Source organism: Lathyrus oleraceus, chromosome 7, assembly GCF_024323335.1.
Source record: "Lathyrus oleraceus cultivar Zhongwan6 chromosome 7, CAAS_Psat_ZW6_1.0, whole genome shotgun sequence".
Taxonomy (NCBI): domain Eukaryota; kingdom Viridiplantae; phylum Streptophyta; class Magnoliopsida; order Fabales; family Fabaceae; genus Lathyrus; species Lathyrus oleraceus.
The window spans coordinates 252843536-252866193 of NC_066585.1; the positions used below are offsets into that span (position 1 = coordinate 252843536).

At 38.1% G+C, this 22658-nt stretch overlaps 1 protein-coding gene across 1 annotated transcript; it reads left to right on the top strand.

Moving 5' to 3' along the window:
* Positions 1-11565: 11565 nt before the first annotated feature.
* LOC127102123 (MLO-like protein 6) lies at positions 11566-16652 on the top strand. The gene is made up of 13 exons (XM_051039536.1): positions 11566-11749; positions 11847-12104; positions 14290-14406; positions 14495-14555; positions 14627-14715; positions 14805-14879; positions 15062-15156; positions 15233-15282; positions 15369-15409; positions 15558-15731; positions 15810-15845; positions 15948-16076; positions 16172-16652. Exons 1-13 carry the CDS (start codon positions 11627-11629, stop codon positions 16565-16567), a joined length of 1644 nt encoding a protein of 547 aa, XP_050895493.1. The 5' UTR covers positions 11566-11626; the 3' UTR covers positions 16568-16652.
* The last annotated feature ends 6006 nt before the right edge of the window (positions 16653-22658 follow it).

Genomic DNA, 22658 nt, shown 5'->3' on the forward strand with positions numbered 1-22658 from the left:
TTAATTTTAATGTATTAATTTTAATGCATTGATTTTAGTATGGACTTAATTACTTAATTGACTTTAAAATATGACCTTTAAATAAGTGATCTTGGACCTCTCTTTGCTGCCTTACGGTATTACGGTATAATGGTCATGTCCCGCGAATGTGGGGATACCCTTAGCAAAGACCCTTCGGTAAAATCATCATAGTCCCTCGGATGTTGCCTTCGGAAATACGATTTCGTCCCTCGATGACCCTTCGGTATAGCCTACGGTTAAATGATGATAGTCCCTTCGAATGCTAAGGTATCCTCACAACTGTTGCCTTCAATGACCTATCAATGACCCTACGATGACCCTTCTACATCCCAAGGATAAAACTACTTACTTCTCAATAGTAAGGACAGTTTTACCCTCATAAGGATAGGAAATGCCCGGAAAGACCTCGGACAGGTATAACCTTAATTGCTCATTCATAACCAAAAAATATACTTTTCACCTCACACCTTTCAAACATCTTTTTTAGAAAATCACCACTTAGCATACATCCGTACTAGGATCATTGCCGAGTTATATTTTTCTAAACTACTTTCAAAAAACTATACGAGATAACCACTTTGTATACATTCATGCAAGAATCATTACAAAGTTAAATTCTCGTTTTCAAAACATTTTTCATACATTTCTCAACCACTTTTTTCAAACAAGGAAAACATAAATGATTGAGCAATTAAGAGCCCATGGATAACCATGGATACAAAGGGTGCTAATACCTTCCCTTTTGTATAAAGTACCTCCCGAACCTAAGAATTTAAAATTAAGGTCTTTCCTGTTCTTTTCCACCTTTCCTTATGGGATAAAAGAAAAGTCGGTGGCGACTCTTGCTATCCGCGACATTGCGATAAAAAGCAAAACACCCCAAGTCAGTTCACCGTATGACAGAACTGGCGACTTTGCTGGGGATTACAAAGAGAGGTCCATCTTAAAAAAAAAAATCATTTATGTTTTATCATTCCTTCTTTTAAGGGGGCTTTGAGTGAAAGATCCTACACCCGGATCTAGTGTACCTTAGGTAAGTAGCAATAGATCATCGCGACTATCCGGCGTATACTGGAATGGTCAAAATGATAGCTACGGTTAATGCGACACTTTGGTTGTCCTGATGTTCCTCATGTTACTTGAGGAAAAATTTGGCTTCCGCGTGGTGTCATCAAAGCATTAACCAGACCTTTAGAACCCTAATTGACTCATCCTAGCCATTAGAAAGTAGTGAGATAACTGGCTTCGGTTCCGACTGAGGTTGGTTGATACTCGATACTACACTCTTTGAGATTGGACTTTAGGGAAGCTTCGGTCAACCACTTGGTGTTGCACTGAAGTGGACCTAAAGAAAGGTCGATGATTTGAGATCCTTCTAGAACCCGGTTACTATTCTAGGACAGGTTGAACCAATTAAACTTCAGTGGGGAGGGTACTTACCTATGGAACTCTTGCAAGCCTTAAAATTTAGGAATGATTGTTGTGTGACTTGCTTGTGCTTGTTATTTATTTAACCTCATAACATCATAACATCATAACATCATAACATCATAACATCATAACCTAATGACATCATAACATTGTACTAACCATTTCAAGGACTTAGGAATTTAGCTTTGCTCTGTTGAACAGGTTATGGCTTCCAGGAAGACCATCCGGATCAATTTTGTAGCAATCTCTCCTCAACTCAAGGATTTAGTGTCAGAACTTCCCGATCATACTCAGTTCATCAAGAAACACGGTCATCTCCTCAATTTGGTTACCACTGGTTTCAAAGAAGATATGATGAGAGTCCTATTCCAGTTCTTCGATCCCAAACATCATTGCTTCACTTTCCCAGATTATCGGTTGGTACCCACATTAGAAGAATTCTCCCAGCTGCTTGGGATACCTATCCTGGATCAAATACCTTTCAGTGGTTTAGAAAAGAGGCCAAAATCTGAAGAAGTTGCCGCAGCTTTACACATGACGAAGTCCGACATCGAAGCTAATTGGGTAACAAGGAGTGGAGTTAAGGGTTTACTTGCCAAATTCCTGACAAATAAGGCCCGAGAATTCTTAAAAGTTATGAACGTCCGTGCTTTCGAAGACATCCTGGCATTGCTAATCTATGGCTTGGTGTTATTCCCTAATCCAGACCAATTCATAGACATGAATGCTATTAAGATATTTCTCACTCATAACCCTGTACCTACCTTGCTGGGAGACATTCTGCATTCCCTCCACACTCGTACCATGAAAAGGCAAGGGACTCTCATGTGCTGCATACCTCTATTGTCTAGGTGGTTTATTTCACACCTTCCTCAATCAGTCTTGAAGAATGAGCAAAATCTGAGATGGTCTCAAAGGATAATGTCACTCTCCCATTCAGACATCTGTTGGTGTCCTCAGTTCAAGGAAAATGTTACCATCATTGACCGTTGTGGCGAGTTCCCTAATGTACCACTCCTAGGAATAAGAGGAGGTATTACTTATAATCCTGCTTTAGCTCTGCGTCAGTTTGGGCATGCTCGAAGAGATGGTCCACATGAAATGATTATTCAAGGTACAGTGTTTGACTATGACAATGACTCTCAAGGTCTCCGCCAAAGGTTGGTACGAGCTTGGGGCATGGTGAAAAGAAGCAATTTAGGACAAAAAAATTCTATTCCTATGGAACCTTATCTCAGATGGGTACGCGCCAGAGCTCGTGAACTTGTCATGCCATATCTTGCAATCGGACCTCAGATTGTCGAACCTGAAGCTGAAGGAGGTGCTCCTCAGATCATTCCTTATCCAGATATGCCTACCAACATTGAGGAACTAAAGAGATCCTGGATCCAGTTGAGAGAAGAAAGGGATACTTTCGAGACTCAGTTCGTCGCAGAAAGGAAGAAAGTGTTAGAACTTACCAGTCAGCTTAATGAGGAACGAAGACTCAATGCGTATCTTCGCCCAAAAAGAAGTCGCCCCTGGGAGACTTGAGCTTTCATTGTATTTTTATTATCATTCCTTTTGTAATGAACATTGATCAAAGAAATTAGCGATAAACATTTCTCTCTTGTTGGTGATTTACGCAAAGTTAAATTCCAAAAGTCCTTGAAAACATTTCATACATTGCATAGCATAACATTGCATAACAGGTATTCTACAAGTTCAATGTTCTCACGGTCTTCATTGCAAACAGAAAAATGGATCTCGAACAAACTGTCAAGGATCTCCAGACTCAGAATGCTCAATTCAAGGAGATGATGCTAAGCTTATCCAAGGGGCAGGAGGAACTGAAGGCTCTGTTGTTCGAAAAGAAGAAAGACAAGAAAGCCGTGAGTTTCATTAACCCAGGAAGAAGGCATAAAGGACAGGCTACGGGAATCAAATTTGGAATCCCGAATGGTCCAGAAGAGGGGGCGGAGAATGACTCAGAGGAAGAGAATGCTGATTTCTCCAACCCTGAGGATGATGATGAGGAGTATGAAAATGAACAGTACTCTCCAAGAGATGATAAGTACAAATTGCTGGAAGAACGCATGCTAGCCATGGAAGGTCAGAAGACGCCTGGTCTGGATTTCGAAAGTTTGGGCCTGGTCTCCGATGTGACCATTCCCCGCAAATTCAAAGTCCCCACTTTCACTAAGTACGATGGTGCATCCTGTCCTCAAATGCATTTAAGGGCTTATGTGAGAAAGATTCAGCCGCACACCACTGATAAGAAACTGTGGATCCATTTCTTCCAAGAAAGTCTGTCTGGCACTCAGTTGGAATGGTATTATCAGCTAGAGAGCTCTGACATCCGCACCTGGACTGATTTAGCAACAGCTTTCTACAAGCACTACCAGTACAACTCTGAGTTAGCACCTACCCGGCTACAGTTGCAGAATATGGCCATGGGATCTAAAGAAAGCTTCAAAGAGTATGCTCAGAAATGGAGAGATTTGGCTGGCAGAGTCAAACCCCCTATGACTGATCGAGAGTTAGTGGACATGTTCATGGGTACACTGACTGGCCCATTCTACAGCCATCTACTGGGAAGTTCTTCATCAGGTTTCACTGAACTTATACTGACAGGTGAACGGGTAGAGAGCGGCATTCGAAGTGGAAAGATACAGGCAACTACTTCTGCAAGCACCAAAAAGTCCTATCAGGGAAAGAATGAATCAAATGCTGTGTACAGTGAAAGGAAGCATAACAAGAAGAATCGTGACCATACTGTTGGGGCAGTTACAATTGCCGCCCCGCCAGCTCAAAACTTCCAGCAAAGACCAGACAGACCAAGAAGGCAGTTTACCAAGCTCAATATGACTTTAGCACAAGCACTGCAAAGTATGCTAAAGGGAAACTTAATCACTCTCAGAGGTCCTCCTGCAAATGTCAACACTACTTCGCCTCGTTATAATCCCAATGCCAGGTGTGCATATCACTCCGATAGCCCGGGCACGATACAAACGATTGTTGGTTGTTGAAGAACAAAATTCAGGATATGATCGACGCTGGGGAAATTGAGTTCGAGCCTCCGGAGACTCCTAATGTCATCACTGCCCCTCTGCCTAATCATGACAAGACTGTCAATGCTGTGGAGGATACTGATAACGATTATGACTTGGATAGCTGGATTCTCCCAATAATTGATGATGGACTCAATAATTGGAAGGCTGAAGACACTATCCCAATTTCCTTTAGTCAGGAGTAATTGTTATTGCTATTTTAGTGTTTCAAAGCATTGTGTCTAGGCCCGGGGCATAATAGCTAATTTTTCAAGGGTTTTGTCATTTTCATAAGCATATTCATATTCAATAAATCAATGGACTTTTTGCATTCAAATATTGCGCTCTTTATCTTTCCTGTCATTTTTCAAACAAGCTATGTTTTCTTGCACACACCCACGTAACAATTTGTCGACCCATATCCACTCTGGATCTTGTTGATAATAGTTCTACTACTGTTCATTATGACTTTGAAAATCCGATCTACCAAGCCGAGGATGGAAGTGAGGAAGGTTGTAAAGTCCCTGGAGAACTTGCCAGACTGTTACTACAAGAAGAAAAGACCATACAGCCGCATGAGGAATCAATTGAAACTATAGATCTGAGTACTGAAATAGACAAGAAAGAAGTCATAGATTTCTTGGTGGCACTCGAATTACATTGTCCGATTCATTCCACACTTGACTGCTACCTGCAAACCCATCTTCAAATTATTAAAAAAATAAAAATCAAGAGATGGAATGATGAATGACAAAATCAAGAAATATCTCCAAGAACCTCCAATTCTAATGCTACCAGTTGAAGGAAGACCTCTAATCATGTATTTGGCCGTGTTAGAAAATTCAATAAGGTGGGCTGGGGCAACATGACGAGTCTGGTCGAAAAGAGCATGTCATACACTGCCTTAGCAAAAGGTACCGACTGTGAAACAGGATACTCACGGCTCGAGAAAGCTTGCTACGCTTTGGCCTAGGCTGTTCGCCGACTAAGACAGTCTATGTTGAATCATACCACTTTATTGATTTCTAAGATGGATTCTATCAAATATCTACTTGAGAAACCTGCTGTCTCCTGAGAGAGTTATCACTGATAATGGTACTAAACTGAACTCTACACGCGGTTCAAAATAAAGCACCATAACTCTTCTCCGTACCGGCCAAAGACGAACGACGCCGTGGAGGCTGCTAACAATATCAAGAATATAACAGTAACATACAAAGACTGGCATGAGATGTTACCTTTTGCTCTTCATGGTTACCGCACTTCGACAAGGGCAACCCCTTTCTCTTTAGTCTATGGAATGGAAGCCGTTTTACCAGTGGAAGTTCAGATCCCCTCTCTAAGAATTGTGAAAGATGCAGGCTTAGATGAGGATGAATGGATTCAAGCTCGACTCGATCAGATAAATTTGATTGATGAAAAGAGACTTGCGGCTGTTTGTCATGGGCAGATATATCAGAAACGCATGACCCAGGCATTCAACAAAAAGGTCAAGAGACGAGTGTACCAAACCGGCAACTTAATTATCAAGCGTATCATTCTACCACAAGGTGATCCCAGAGGCCAATGGACTCCCACATACGAAGGGCCATTTGTAGTTAAGAAGGTATTCTCTGGTGGAGCCATGATGCTTGCTACAATGGACGGCGAAGATTTCCCGCATCCTGTGAACGCGGACATAGTTAAAAAAAATACTACGCATAAAAGAGACCCGCTAGGTCGACGTACCTAGGCAAAAGTAAGGGCATCCCGGCAAACCAAAAGGGTTCGGGCAAAAATTAGGGATATATAAAAAAAAATGTACACCCGGCAAGTCGAAAACCTGAAAAGGCGGCTTGGGCAAAAACGGGTATCCTGGTGGACTGAAAACCTGAAAAGGCGGTCCAGGCAAAAATTAGGGATTCAAGCGTATGACTATGTCCCGTTCTCTGTCAGCTTCAACCAAGTTCAAGGGACTGAACAAGCCAATCACCTCTATCCGACAGTAGGAGATGAGATGCTTGAAGACATGATGACAGTAGTGGAATTAAAATCAATAGGACTTTTTCTGCATAGCTTTCTCTTTTTCTTGACAATTTCCTCTTACTAGGATTTCCGTCTCCTTGTACTCAAATTGCCTATTTATAGGCCCTCTTTCAAAATCAATACAATTTCATTTCCAAAAAGATGCTTTTGTTTTTACCTTTTCTGTTTTGTTTGCGTAAACGTCCATTGATTTAACTTGAATTGACTTATGCACTTGAATATGACCAATGTTTACAAAAATGCATGCCTAAAATAGCAATAGCAATTACTACACGACTTCGGGATCGAGGAGAAGGTCTAACCACGCTTTCCAAGGAGGCTGTTACTAATTCGATTCCCCGGCAACGCCAACTACTCCCCAGAAGAGGTCGGCACCGCCCTACCGAAAGGTCATCCCTTCCATCCCCAGCCAGGCCCCGTTGGACAGAACCCAAATCCCCAGCTAAGGAAGGGCCATCAATACAAATATCTCCGACCCGAAGACTGAGATTTGTTTCCCCAGTAGAGTCCCCTGGAAGAACGTTTCAGATACATAGTGCATTCATTACATCACTTCACATCACATACCTACATACAATGTTCATTCCGCATCATATACATTACATCATTTCATAACATATACATGCATACAATGTTCGCATTTATTTCAGACGCATAATTCACTCATTACATCATTTCACAGCCCACGCAGGCATACAACATTTGCATCTCATGCATCATAACATGGCATGAAGCTAACTTTATTTTTCAGGTTAATTATCCTCTTGATACAATCAAAACAAAGGTCCATTCAGACGGGCATCCTTATCAATTACATTCAGGATTCAACTACATCTTTCGGATATACTCCATGTCACCATTCATTCTGACCTCCTCCTAACGATGGCATCTATAAGCCCATCCCCAGTAAATTGTTGCAAATACTATCAGATACAGCCTAGCGTACGGTTCACTCTGATTCAGCTCAACCTATGACCTTCAACAACTCAGATACGATCTAGCGTACGATCCATTCTGACCTTCTTCAAATCTTCAAATACCACTCAAATACAGTCTAATGTACGACCAAGTTGGACCTTCAAGTCAGATTCTGCAAATACAGTCTAATGTACGACCAAGTTAGACCGTCAAGTCCTCGGACAACTCAGATAAGGTTTAATGTACGACCAAGTTAGACCTTTATCTGCTCAGGTGCTACCTTCGGACAGGTACATTCCTGAATGGTAGTCTGGTAGACGGCTACTCCCTTGCTCAGGTGCTACCTTCGGACAGGTACATTCCTGAATGGTAGTCTGGTATACGGCTACTCCCTTGCTCAGGTGCTACCTTCGGACAGGTACATTCCTGAATGGTAGTCTGGTATACGGCTACTCCCTTGCTCAGGTGCTACCTTCGGACAGGTACATTCCTGAATGGTAGTCTGGTATACGGCTACTCCCTTGCTCAGGTGCTACCTTCGGACAGGTACATTCCTGAATGGTAGTCTGGTATACGGCTACTCCCTTGCTCAGGTGCTACCTTCGGACAGGTACATTCCTGAATGGTAGTCTGGTATACGACTACTCTCTTGCTCAGGTGCTACCTTCGGACAGGTACATTCCTGAATGGTAGTCTAGTGTATGACTACTCCCCTCCTCAGATGCTACCTAGTGTACGGTACATTTCTGAAGTGTAGTCTAGTGTACGACTACTCCCTCTTCAAGCAGATTCAGCCTAACGGACGGCTCATTCTGCAACGCAGAACCGATCTAGCGTACGATCCATTCTGATCTTTCATCCCCATCAAAGTCATCTGCCTAACGAACAGCTCACTCTGGTATTCAGATACGGTCCAGTGTATGACCCATTCTGATCCCTTATCCCCAGCAGCATATAGCATACTCTGACTCCCCAGCGAAGTCAACAGCATGATGGATGATTCACTATACGGTCCAGCGTATGACCCGGTATGACGTCCATGTCTTCAGACATTGTCTAACGTACGACACAATCTGGAAATCGCCTCATCAAACTACCTGGATGGCATCTTTAAGCCCATCTCCACAAAGACTAATTGGCAAGTGCAAATTTTTGGGGCATTCTAGTGTTCAATAATCTTTCACCTCCAGACCACGAACGGCACATACCATTCTACTCTCTCGGTTCAAGAATATTGAACAGGGGCAGCTATCATACCCCAAAATTTGCCCATTAATATTTCAAGACATTTCAGGGCACTCCGACTCATTTTTATGACACTTAAAGGAACAAAGGCCCAGCTCGCGAATGACCCAAACTGGCCTACTCGCTACACGCTCACCTAGTGATAATATGAAAGTGGTTTATTTGGAAGCGGAGGAAAAGGGGTGCAAAAAGAAAAGAAAACGAACCAAACAGCAAAGCCCAACCCAAAGTACAAGAACACGGGTGTGGCATCTGTGACGAGCGTCACAGAGGCTGTGACGAGCGTCACGCCTCGCACACCCCTGTGACGGGCGTCACACATGGTGTGACGAACGTCACACCATTCCCCTACTTTGTGGGCGCAGGCAACGCTTCGGAGACTTGAAGATCCGTTGGGCCCTATATCCACGTACATGTTGAAGAGTTTTTTTTGGCAGCAGGCATGACCTAATGACAACAATATAAATAGCCGCCTTGAAAACCTAAAAGGGGGAGCTTTTTCCGAGATTCTTTTTCCTTTGCCGTTTTCGCCTTTGCATTTTTTCTTCTTTTCCAGCAGCTTAGGCATTGTGTTTTACAAGTGCTACACTATTTCTTTTGCAATTCCGGATTCCCTTTTGGTATTTAGTTAATTCTTTTCGCACAATAGTTTCTACAACGGAAACTATTGTGTGCCTTTTTACCGAATCTAATCTTACGGCGGCAGCAAGGTCATCTCCGCTCAATTCTATCCGATCGGCCAATTCAAGGTTGCGACTCAATTGCAAACAGGTTTGCGTTACTATTATCGCTTTATGTTCCTAATTCACATGTGATATCATAATTGAGATTCATAAATATATTTGAGGCTTTGCATGTAACTTAAGTATGCCTGGATACTTTGAATTGTTGTAATGGATGCCGCTGTTCTTCGTCCTATTTTGATCTTTGCCCATCTGACCTGTTTTATCATAACCATGCTTTGTTTACCTATTACTTTGGTGCAACTCTCGATTGCACCCTGATTTGGTATTCTAACCCGTTTGCTGAATTTTGCAAAGGTTCATATGTCCCGGGAAAAGATTGTTGTTTAGGTCTCCCACTTTATTTGTGGGATACCCTTGTGGAGACTCACCCTAAGTGGCCTAATTAATTTTAATGTGTTCATTTTAATGTCTTAATTTTAATGTATTAATTTTAATGTATTAATTTTAATGCATTGATTTTAGTATGGACTTAATTACTTAATTGACTTTAAAATATGACCTTTAAATAAGTGATCTTGGACCTCTCTTTGCTGCCTTACGGTATTACGGTATAATGGTCATGTCCCGCGAATGTGGGGATACCCTTAGCAAAGACCCTTCGGTAAAATCATCATAGTCCCTCGGATGTTGCCTTCGGAAATACGATTTCGTCCCTCGATGACCCTTCGGTATAGCCTACGGTTAAATGATGATAGTCCCTTCGAATGCTAAGGTATCCTCACAACTGTTGCCTTCAATGACCTATCAATGACCCTACGATGACCCTTCTACATCCCAAGGATAAAACTACTTACTTCTCAATAGTAAGGACAGTTTTACCCTCATAAGGATAGGAAATGCCCGGAAAGACCTCGGACAGGTATAACCTTAATTGCTCATTCATAACCAAAAAATATACTTTTCACCTCACACCTTTCAAACATCTTTTTTTAGAAAATCACCACTTAGCATACATCCGTACTAGGATCATTGCCGAGTTATATTTTTCTAAACTACTTTCAAAAAACTATACGAGATAACCACTTTGTATACATTCATGCAAGAATCATTACAAAGTTAAATTCTCGTTTTCAAAACATTTTTCATACATTTCTCAACCACTTTTTTCAAACAAGGAAAACATAAATGATTGAGCAATTAAGAGCCCATGGATAACCATGGATACAAAGGGTGCTAATACCTTCCCTTTTGTATAAAGTACCTCCCGAACCTAAGAATTTAAAATTAAGGTCTTTCCTGTTCTTTTCCACCTTTCCTTATGGGATAAAAGAAAAGTCGGTGGCGACTCTTGCTATCCGCGACATTGCGATAAAAAGCAAAACACCCCAAGTCAGTTCACCGTATGACACAATCTTTTAACATTTGTTAGTTTATAAATAACATATCTCGTGTAATTTATGAATTGTCAATTTATCGTAGTATGTAACTCTTTTGATATAATATATAATTAATCTGAAATATTTATGAATTGTGTATTTATATATTCGTAATTGATTTCCAAATAAAATATAAAGTCTGTATTTTCCGCTTAAAGACTTCCACATTTGAAAAACTCTATTCATTTTAAAAATAAGTCAATTTTTAAAAAGTTCCTTTAAACTGTTTTATACTTCATATTCCTACTCAAATATTACTAACGATGCATTAATAATGTATGAATAATGTCATTTTGGCCATAGGAACACAAAATTCTATATAACACATACTATATTGTTGAGAAAATCCTTTTAACACAAAATTTATACTACTCAGTTGACCCTTCTGATTAAATTCAAATCTTGAATATCCAACCGGACCAAATAACAAGTTTTCGTAACATTAAGTCTCAAGTATCTATCATGTGCATAGGAACAAGTTCTTCTGCAATAGGCTGCTTTTAAATAGGATAAATAATACTTTCTTTATAGACAATTTAATTTAATATAATTAGTTTTACCAAATCCCAAATGTGTGTTTCGTGCATATATATTTTTTGGCATTATTCGTGTGGCACGTTACTGAAATGAAGGCATCATCAAGTTGAAGATGGACAGTTCTGACTATATGAATAAAAAAACCAAAATTCGTATTCTGTACGGTGTACGGTTGTTTGACATTTCTATAATAATTTTTGTATACATTAAAATATTACAGACACACATGTTGACGTTGTTTGCAAAAATGGTCTTTATATAGAAAAGGAGAAACATAGTAATTAGCAATTTCATTCATATGGCCACACAAACAGAACAAAGATCTCTTGAAGATACCCCAACATGGGCTGTCTCAATTTGTTGCTTCTTTGTCCTTGTTATATCTTTGATCATTGAACACGGTCTCCACAAATTCACTGAGGTAATTTAATTATAATATTGTTATTACTATGAACTGCATTAATAAAAATATAGTGGATTGAATTTAGAGCATATATATGTATATATGTATGCTTCAGGTTCTGAAGAAACAGAAAAGAAAATCTATGGGGAAAGCTTTGGCTAAAACTAAAATAGAAATGATGAAATTTGGTTTTGTGTCATTTTTGCTGACAATATCGGAAGTTCCAATATCAAAAATATGCATCAATAAGGATATGGCAAATTCATTTCTACCATGTAAAGATTCTATGGAGAAGTTAGCAGTATCATCAGAATTAGATCAAACACCTTCTACCAATGAGTTGGGAAACCAAGTCAACTATTGTGAAGCTAAGGTATTGTCAGATTATGTAATTAATTCATTTTTATATGGTTATCATTTTAAGTTGAAGTTTTACATGATTTAGTCATTTTTCAATTGTTGAATATTTTTTCTACCAATATTTATATTTGTTAAAATGTTTAAAAATTAAAGTAAACATAAAATTTCAACTCTGTTTGATTTTTAATATTAGTAGTTGGACAATATTTCAATAGTAGTCCGTGATATGTTCATTATTATTCCCCTCATCTGGCCTTAATTAGTTATACATCAAGTTGGAAAATAATATTTTTTTGATAATGGTTTCATCGAATGAAATACCAACTAATCTTAGAAATTGCATTTGTTGAATTAGAATTAGGTCAAAGATAAATTTCAAAATAATATTAAATTTTACCTATTATAAATCAACTCTCTCTATAATAATCAATCTTTTTAACTAAAAAGTTTGAATATATATATATATATATATATATATATATATATATATAACAAATAACAAGCAGTGTTGCTATCTTTTTTTATGGTAAAATCAATTCTCTTAAAAATTAATTTTATTGTCTTAGAAGACACAACATTGTTATGCATGAGTTTTTGCACTTTCTGTAAAAGATACTCTGTCCATGGTGTTTGAAAACGAAAAGTGTCAAAGACAAAAGTGTCGGAACACGTTTTCTAATGTTTGACCACTTTATTTAAAACAACTTTGAGAATTGTCTGTTTACAGTAAAACCTCTAGTCCTCAATCCTATTAGTGGAGAAATCTCTGTCAAATTTACACATGTATGTTTCCTCATATCCACCCGTACACCAGAATATCTCTGACCTAAGTGTCAATTTCCTTTCTTGTGGGTCAGTCAAGAAATTCACAGGTGTTTCTTTCTTCACAAATAGTTCAATACGGTCAAATATATCAAATATGACATTCCTAACAAAGTCATGTCGGTATTTGAATCCTAAAAGCTCCTTATAATGAATGGTGTGTTTCCCACATGTATTTAAATAAGTCTTATAGAATCTGTCAGCATTGATATGCCAATCTAGAAACTCTTCCACTCTCATCGTCCGTAGAATAATAAAATATCAGCCTTCACTCAGAAGTGATGGTTATGTTGATTCCCATGATCACTTATCTCTTCGTGGTCGACCTTTTCTTCTTCTGAACTCGAATTTTCAACAATAACAGCACGATTGTTTCCACCTAATAGAATCATAATCAACACCCTTCTCTTGTATCTTTGTTGGTTACCAGTGTTATTGACGTTGTTCATCTAAGATGTTAAATTTGCCATCAATTCAGTCAAAGTAGTTAGGGTCGTGGTAATTATCTCATGGTCTACTTTGGTCAATGGTTAACTTCCCATGACTGATCAGGCTAAAAAAAACATGAGAAAATTTTCTCGAATACCACTTGACACACTCGGAATCACGAAGGACTAACAAGCGCTAAATGTAGAATTGAACACAAGTTTGGAAGCGACAAACCTGTCAAATAAAACTCTGGAATCCAACAGGAAGAGAAAACTATTAAATTTATTATGATAAAAGATCAACATGACGGCCACACCCAAACGTCTTTAAATACATAAAGAGAAACTCTAATGGATTTTTAATCTAAAATACAAATAAAACAGAAAATTGTATAAAATTTAAAATGTTGCTTTCGAATCTGAAACAAATTCGGATGATTTAAAAAGTTCATATCAAAATAGGTCTACTAATAGTCATTATGACATCAGATATCAAACTTGCATAATTCCTACCAAACTTTTTCAACGCTCGACTTTTTCTTCGATACGTGCACCCAATCTTCCTACATCAATAAGAGAAGAAAAAAAAGTTTGTTTTACTCTATTTATGAAATTTGGAAGGATATGTATATGTATATACTTCTTCATTCATTGAACACACCTCCACAAATACCAATATTAAAAACAACAATTTAAAAAATTAGTTTGATAGTTTCTGAACACATTTCTACAAGCTGCAGTCTCAAAACTAGCATGAACTACTCAATCTAAGTTGCATTTTATCCAATACCCCATAGAAGGGGTATCCCAAAATTTATTTAATTGTAAAAGCCTTAGGAGGATAAATATATATATTTAAGAGAAAACAACTGTAACATTTTCTTTTCATTTTTCATTTTGCGCGTGTACACAATGTTTTTTTCATTATGATTGCTTTTATGAATGCAGGGAATGGTTAGTCTAATTTCAGATGATGGAGTCCTACAGCTAAATGTCTTAATCTCAATTTTGGCAGTGTTTCATATCCTTTACTGCACATTAACCATGTGTCTTGGGATGGCAAAGGTATAATCATCTTTATAGAAAGTAATAACAAATAATGATACAGTACATAATTTATAGATTTATATGATATTGCACTTATCTATGACAGATGAGAAGATGGAAAAAATGGGAGGAAGAGACACAAACACTTGAATATCAGATAGATAATGGTAACCTTAATCTTTCATGTCTTCTTAATTCTTGTTTCTTATCACTCTCTAATTAAACTTTGTGAGTACAGATTCAAGAAGATTCCAGTATATAAGTCAAACATTAGGTGGAAAACGACATTTTAAATTCTGGAATAATTATTCTCCCTTGCTCTGGATAGTAAGTCAATTTTGTAACATAACATGAAACCTTATTTCAGTGCAGTAATTAGAGTAACATATGAACGTTGTTCTATTCTATGTATATAGGTCTGTTTTATGCGACAGTTCTATAATTCAGTCTCGAAAGATGATTACTTTGCTCTTCGAAATGGGTTCATCGCAGTAAGTGAAACTTCCTCAATGGGATTTCATGCATGGTATATTCTTCCTAAAACAATAACTTCATTGTCGAATTTACTTTATCTGATAGTTCTAAATTGCGCTTGATGCGACCATAATTCAGGTTCTGATACATCTATGTAACATATTGTGGCATCAAATAGAACTTATTTTTTTCCCTGCAGGCAAACATTTCTGAAGGCAGCAATTTCAATTTCAACTTTAAGAAATTTCTTTCGCGCACTTACGACGAAGATTTTGAGAAAATTGTTGGAATTAGGTAATCTGTGATTACAAAAATTAAATTATACGAGATCAAACAATCATGATAAACCAAGCTTTTGACATTCTTGCAGGTTTTGGATCTGGCTTTTCTCCATATTTTTCATATTCCTTAGTGCACATGGTAATGTATATGACATGTTTTTTTCTCTGGTATATGACATTTTTTTATTATCATAATATTTTACTATGATTTCATTTTATTTGCAGAGTTTTATAATTACTATTGGCTTCCATTTATTCCACTTGTGGTAAATTTCATACCATTTCTCTTTTCTATTGCTTTTCATTTATCTTTTGTAACTATAGAAAAATGTGTGATGGTGTCTGTGTCAGTGTTGTGTCTGGTGTCCGTGTCTGTGTCTTTGTTTCATAGTTCCTTGTTGCTTGTTATTGAAGATTGCTCTACTTGCTGGGACTAAACTGCAAGTGATAATAACAAAGATGCATCTAGATAGTTGCAAAGAAAGTTCTGTGATCAAAGGAACCATACTTGTAAAACCAAGTGATGAATATTTCTGGTTTCATCGACCCGAATGGCTTCTCCATTTACTCCAAATCATCCTCATCCAGGTACAGTATCAGTCACAGCTTAAAACCGACTTTTATTCCGATAATTAAAATGTAATTAGTTATGATATTCATATGCAGAACTCCTTTCAACTTGCATTTTTCACATGGACTTGGGTAAGTAATTAATTAGTTACTTACTAAACATTGGTTTATGCTATTAATCTAGATGTTAATTAACTTTCTATGATGATTCTATACTAACTAAATAAAAAACAGTATGAATTTGGTCCAAGATCTTGCTTCAATAGAGAAATAGAGGACATTGCTATAAGGATTGTATTGGGATTAGCTGTTCAGCTTCTTTGTGCTTATGTCACTCTTCCCCTTTATGCACTTGTCACTCAGGTAAAACTCGTTAACATAATCATAAATGTCAGTGTCGTGTCAGTGTCAACATAGACAGTTGATTCATTAGTTTTTTTTCCATGAAATTGTGACAGATGGGGTCTAACATGAGAAAGGAGATTTTCACTGAGCATGTGAATCAAGGTCTAAAAAACTGGCATAAAAAGGCTAAGCGGTCGCTTTCGAAAAACAGTAACTCGGCTTCTTTACATTCCAAAACAAGTGAGAATTCAGTAAGGGGGTCATTAGAGGAGTTGCGGAATAATGAAGACATCATAACACCTAATTCAGCCAACAACTCTGGAAGTGGAGAGGAAAAAGAAGTAATTGTAGCTGCTGTTGAGAAAGAGATACCAAGTGAATCTACTTCAGAAGAGAATGGTAAGATCATCACCAGAGGAATCTATGACGGTGAGATCTCGTTTGGAATCTATGTGGGAAGTAGTAGCAGAGGTATAGGGGAAATTGTTGCTATAGCTGAAGAAGAATAGATGATTACACTCATCACAAATTTGAATCCAGAGGGATTGGTCTTGTAGATTGTAATATTTATTTGAATAAAACTCATTCGTTAAACAATGTCTATAATCTTTGATAATGGATAACACTTATAAACAACAACTTTATGATTTCCACATCATTGTAGGGAGTAAAAAATAACTTAAACGCGTAGGCAAGTTCTTCGTCATCATATCACAAACATTCTTTTCAATATGATTTATTTGAAGTGAAAATGGCTTCATCTATTATTGCCATCAATATGTTTTGAGATAGAATGAGATATCGAGTTCTTGTTAAGATGGATTGCACTCTGAGATCAACACAATTTTTTTTTTACCGAATACTATGTTAAAAAACTATACAAAATTTTCTTATATTATCAAATTTGTAGACGATAAAAATAATTCGGCAATACATTAAAATTAATCTAAATGTTTTATTAAATAAAAAAAATGGAGTCTTTTCTACTTTTCTTTAATAATCATTATCAGCTAATAGTATTACATATGAATTATCATCAACATAATAATTATTAACAGAAATTTTTACAAAAATAACCCACTTTTTAAAGGAAATTCCCAAAATACTATTGGTTTTAAAAAAATTCTCAAACTACCCCATTTTTAAGAGGAATCGTCAATTGAATTGGCGACTCCTCTTAAAAATTGAATGCAGACGCCAATTGGATTGGCTAGGGCAGGTGCCCTAGCCAATTGGATTGACGCCCCTGTATATACCTTGAGAGGAGGCGCCAATTGGATTGGCGCCTCAGTGTAAAATGCAATTTGTGTTATAAATAGATGCGTTGTGTGAGTCATTGTTCCATATCTCAATTAATCATTTGGCAATCATGTTTGGTGTTCGTCGTCGATACGGAAAGGTGATTTATGCGAGAGACAAACCTCAGATGCTGATGTTGTTCTGGAACATCACTACGTTCGATCAACTGAAGAGGGAACTAGTTCGTTGGTTAGATGGGAAAATACCAGAAGGGGAAAAAATTAGAAGTATTGAGAGACTCGCTAGTATCTTTGGTTGGATGTGAATGAAGACTGATAAGGATGCTAGGGAAATGATGTTCGGTCGAGATGACATCAATTTGATTGTTGTAATCAGTTAGAAATATTTATGTTTTCATAGCTTATTTTGTACTGATGTTTGTTGTGAACCTCGTTGTAACAAAAACTTAATGATATATAATGATTGAAGGTTATAGAAATACAATGTTACAAAAAGCTTAAGACCCAGATGATGCTCCTCGATTGGGACAGTTGTTCTTGTTGTGTCCTGGTTGACGACAGATACTACATAATCTTATCATTTTATCTGTGGAATCCATTTCTGTCCTGATACGTGTGCTGTTTGGCCTTCCTTTTTTCTTTCTACGCGTCTCGTCGTTGTGCCAAACTATATCACCTTCATATGGAGGCCAGTATTCCTCCATTGGTAGTACCGAGAAGCTTTGATTATATACATTCATGACAGTGACGGTCTTGTACACATCGTATAAATGGTTGTAAGCGTCTTGACGAGTATAAGCGCATGCTGCAATGACATGGGAGCAAGGAATGCGGAAGACCTGGAATTTTCCACAATCGCATCAACTTCTGTTTAGTCTAACAACATAGGCTAAATTTGGTCTCCCCTCGTGGTGATCCATTGTTTCCTGGACGCTGAAATTTTGCCTATGACGGTCAAAGACTGCTACAGCGTGTGTGCTAGCTTTGATGCTCTCCTCTTTCATGACCTTCATGCAAGACTCACTGAATACTTGCCCGGACATTAACACCGCACTCCATCTTTCACCGCTGGTTGCGAATGTAGAAGCCAACCTATAATAGGTCGATCTTACCAAGGCTGTTATTGGTAGATTTCGAATTCCTTTGAATACCCCGTTCATGCATTCCACAAGGTTTGTTTTAATGTGGCCCCATCGACAACCTCTATCAAATGCCCTTTTTCCACTGCTCTACTGGTATGTTATTTAGCCATCTCCCTGTGTCTTCATTAGACAGTCTAATTTCATCACGATAATATTGAAATGACGGCTGAGTTAGAGCATACCCATCATTCACCACCTTCTTGCGAAGATTCTTATCTTTTATAGCACGCATGAAGTTTTGTGCAATGTGTCTGATGCAATAGACATGGGTAGAAGGAGGATCATGTCATCCGTTGTCATAGTTGTTGTAGGCACTCTCAATGGCAGCATGTCTATCAGAAATTAAATAGAGATTGACTTGTGGAGCCACATGCGTTCTGAGATGTCGAAGAAAGAAACCCCATCCACCAGCCGTTTCACCTTCAACCAGAGCAAAGGCAATGGGAAAGTCATTGTTGTTGCCGTCTTGTGCAACCGCCATGAGCAAAGTACCCTTGTATTTTCCGTATAACCAAGTGCCATCAATTTGAATAATAGGTTTGCAGAATGGAAACCTTTGATGCACGGGTCAAATGCCCAAAAGAGACGGTGAAATGATGTGTCTCACATGCTAGCTATTCGGAGTGACGTGTCGCACATGCAAACTAGTTCGAAGTGACGTGTCGCACATGCAAGCTACTACGAAATGATATGTCAACCATGCAAGCTACTAAGAAGTGACATGTTCAGCATGCAAGAGAGAGGACAGCCACGTGTCATACATGCACGCACACACTCCAAATGAATTGACGCCCCCATTCATTCCTTGCACATGGGCGCCAATCCATTTGGCGACACCTTGTCAAAGCATGCATGCAGACCTCGAAACCAAGCAATCAGACATAGGTCTTGCATGCATGTCCCTATGGAGGCGCCAATTTGAATGGCGACCCCTCTTAAAGGTTATACTTGGTCGCCAATTCAAGTGGAGACACCATGCAAACACAACTTTTCATGCTCCCATCCATTTGCCTATAAATACAACCATTCCATCAACACTTCTTCCACACCATCACTCTCACTACTTCTTCTAAAATACTTCTTCTACAATTTCATCTACAACAACTTCTTGTAGTTTCATCTACACCAATCCCTCGACAAAATGTCTATCCTCACAATGGGCGAATCACATAGAGGAACGGTTGCAAACATCACAACATATGTAATTTTTTTCTTTTGTTTATTTTTTTTCTTTCATCTTCACCAACCCCCTTTTATTTTAACATACCAACTTAGTCAAGTTTTTTGTTCTTTCTTTTATAGGATGTATCAAGGTTCCGGACTCGGATCCACGAATATGTCCATATGGACCCGATGATTCAACCTTATGTTGAACTCGTCGGTTTTGGTCATATAAGCAAGATTTTGTCTTGGTCTGTAGATAACAAATTCATTCTAGATTTATGCGAAATATGGAGACCAGAGACACACACATTTTGGTTCCCAACCGGTGAGTGTACCGTGACGTTAGAAGACGTCTACATGCTTTTGGGACTGCCCATTGAAGGTAAGGTTGTTAATGGTAAAACCAACTATGCAAATTCAACTTGCATGGATCTCTTGGAGACTGATTTGTTAGATGATAACGTAAGAGGTCAAGGTATACTACTTTCACGCCTTAAGTCGTACTATAATAGTTTATACTTAGATGAGCATTCTACCGAAGATGCTCGAATAATAAAAACTAGGTGTTACATTATGCTGTTAATTGGCTCGTTTTTATTTCCCGAAGGTAATGGTTCTAGCATGCATATTATTTATTTACCTCTACTTAGACATGTAGATAGAATAGGAAGTTACAGTTGGGGATCTACTTGTCTAGCCTATCTCTATAGCTCCTTGTGCAAAAACTCACACAAAGACACATCTACATTTTCTGGATGTGCTGTTTTGTTACAAACACGGGGTTGGTCAAGACTACCATCTCTAGCACCCGTCAATAACAACCCTTTCACATTTCCCTAATGCATAAAAGTAAGTTGTTTAAATTGTTATATCTTTACTTACTTCTTTAAAGATTACTACCTCTAACTAATATTTTTTGACTTTTTGGTGTAGATGGTCTGCACGTGGTATGAGTTACAACAGATGTCCAAGACACTGTATTACTCAGTATCGCAACCCGTTGGATCACCTTCGACCAACAGACGTAAGGATAATAACTTAATTATTTAATTATATTTTGTTAACTTCTTCTACCTAGATTATAATCCTATCTTCTTTCACATTTCAGTTCATTTGGCGTCCATACCTTAATTTGGATAATAACCATGAGGTCAACGCTGAAGACGCGGCCTTATGAACTGCATGCACACCGATAATACGGTTCACAACTGCGGAGATGCACAACAGTGATTGTGTGAAGTTGCAGTTCGGTATGCCCCAAAACATCCCAGATCCCCCAGGTAGCCTAGAAGAATGGCATCTGCGCAAAGTTAACGACCAATGGAACTTCAATCCATGGCAAAGTTTCGCAAGATCGGAGTGTCGCAAATGGAAGCACTACCATGACCATGTGTTAACTGACGCAGTCATGCCAACTGAAGAAAATCCAAGTCGTACTTATATGGCTTGGTACAGATCGGTTGGTTTTCAGTTCATCGCCGAGGATATGTACTTGTACGACCCATGCCAGATGACTTACACACCTGACACCTCAACATCAAACCCCCAACAACAATGTCAGACCGGATACACACAACCCCCTGTCCGTCAAACATTCCGTTCAACCAACACACAAACATACAACCAAAACATGCCATACACCCAACCCCAATACCAAGAGCATACCCCATACCACCACCAACAAATTGACCATCAACCTGAGACCCAATATCGCTTTGCACCCACCCCATCACCCTACCAAAGTCGCCTTATCCAGAACACCCAACAATCATTCAACACCAACCGCCCCTCCTCCTACCATAGCCAAAAAGCCCAAACCTCACAAAACCTAAACATCCAACAACCCTATCTCTACCAAACACCCCAAAAATCTTTCCAACATTTCCTCGACGCATCATTCACACCCATGTCTCCCTTCAACCGTCCTGGTCGCCCATCAATGAGTCATCCACAACCCAACTTCTCTGGCATGGGTCATGAGCTCAGCTACGGTGGTACACCATCGATACATACTAAAGACTATACCGACTTGTCTGACTACCTCAACAGACCATCTCCTATAGTTGGTAGTGACACTCCTGGCTCCTCAGATGCTCAAACACCAGTGGTGAATCACCAACGTGGGTTAGGGCCACAGGTTAGGGTAGCTAGGGGATGTGGGACCGTAGGTCGGTTAGGTGATCCCGGTCATCACCATTAGACTTTTTTGTGTAAACGGAAAATTTTATTGATATCAATTGGTCCTATTTCAAATTTATCTATCACGTATACCATTTAGCAAAAAATTGCATTTTACACTTAAGTGTCAATCCAATTGGCGCCTCCTCTCAAGTAATACACATGGACGCCAATTGGATTGGTTAGGGCACATGCCCTAGCCAATCCAATTGGCGCCTCCATTCAAGTATTTAAGAGGAGTCACCAATTCAATTGGCGACTCCTCCTAAAAATGGGGTAGTTTGAGAATTTTTTTGAAACCAGGGATATTTTGGGAATTTTCATAAAAAAGTGGATTATTTCGGTAAAAATTTCTCATTAACCGCTAATAGTATTACATGTGAACTACCATCAATATACCATTGAATCTAACATGTTACTATAATTAATTCTTTATTTTAAAATTTTATAAATGTTTTTTTAAATAAAAAATATACTCCATAATTATTAAATAGTTATATCTATGTTTCATTTATTTATTAAGAAAATTGTGTGTAATATGTTATCTTAAAAAAATTGACTAAGATCTACTATCGTTTTTACACGAACAAGAATAAATATTTTTAATAACTAGTTTTATATTATGTTTTTAAAATAATTCTCACCTTCTAATCTAATTCTTAAATCATATAAATATAATAATATGTATCTTAAGAAGTATAAAATTAGTGAGTTTAATTCGCGCTATTAAGATGTTAAAAAGTAATATGATGATTTTTTAAATTAAATTTTGGCATTAAATTGATAAATTTGACATGTTTTAAAAATTATTAATTAATTTTATATTATCAAAATAATAATTTAAGAAATGTATTAAT

What these genes read in the sequence shown, in the direction of transcription:
- LOC127102123 (XM_051039536.1), top strand. Translation starts at nt 11,627, where the DNA reads ATGGCCACACAAACAGAACAAAGATCTCTTGAAGATACCCCAACATGG. An exon ending in TCAACTATTGTGAAGCTAAG is followed by an intron (nt 12,105 to 14,289) that starts GTATTGTCAGAT and finishes TTATGAATGCAG; the next exon opens with GGAATGGTTAGTCTAATTTC. An exon ending in TTTATGCACTTGTCACTCAG is followed by an intron (nt 16,077 to 16,171) that starts GTAAAACTCGTT and finishes AAATTGTGACAG; the next exon opens with ATGGGGTCTAACATGAGAAA.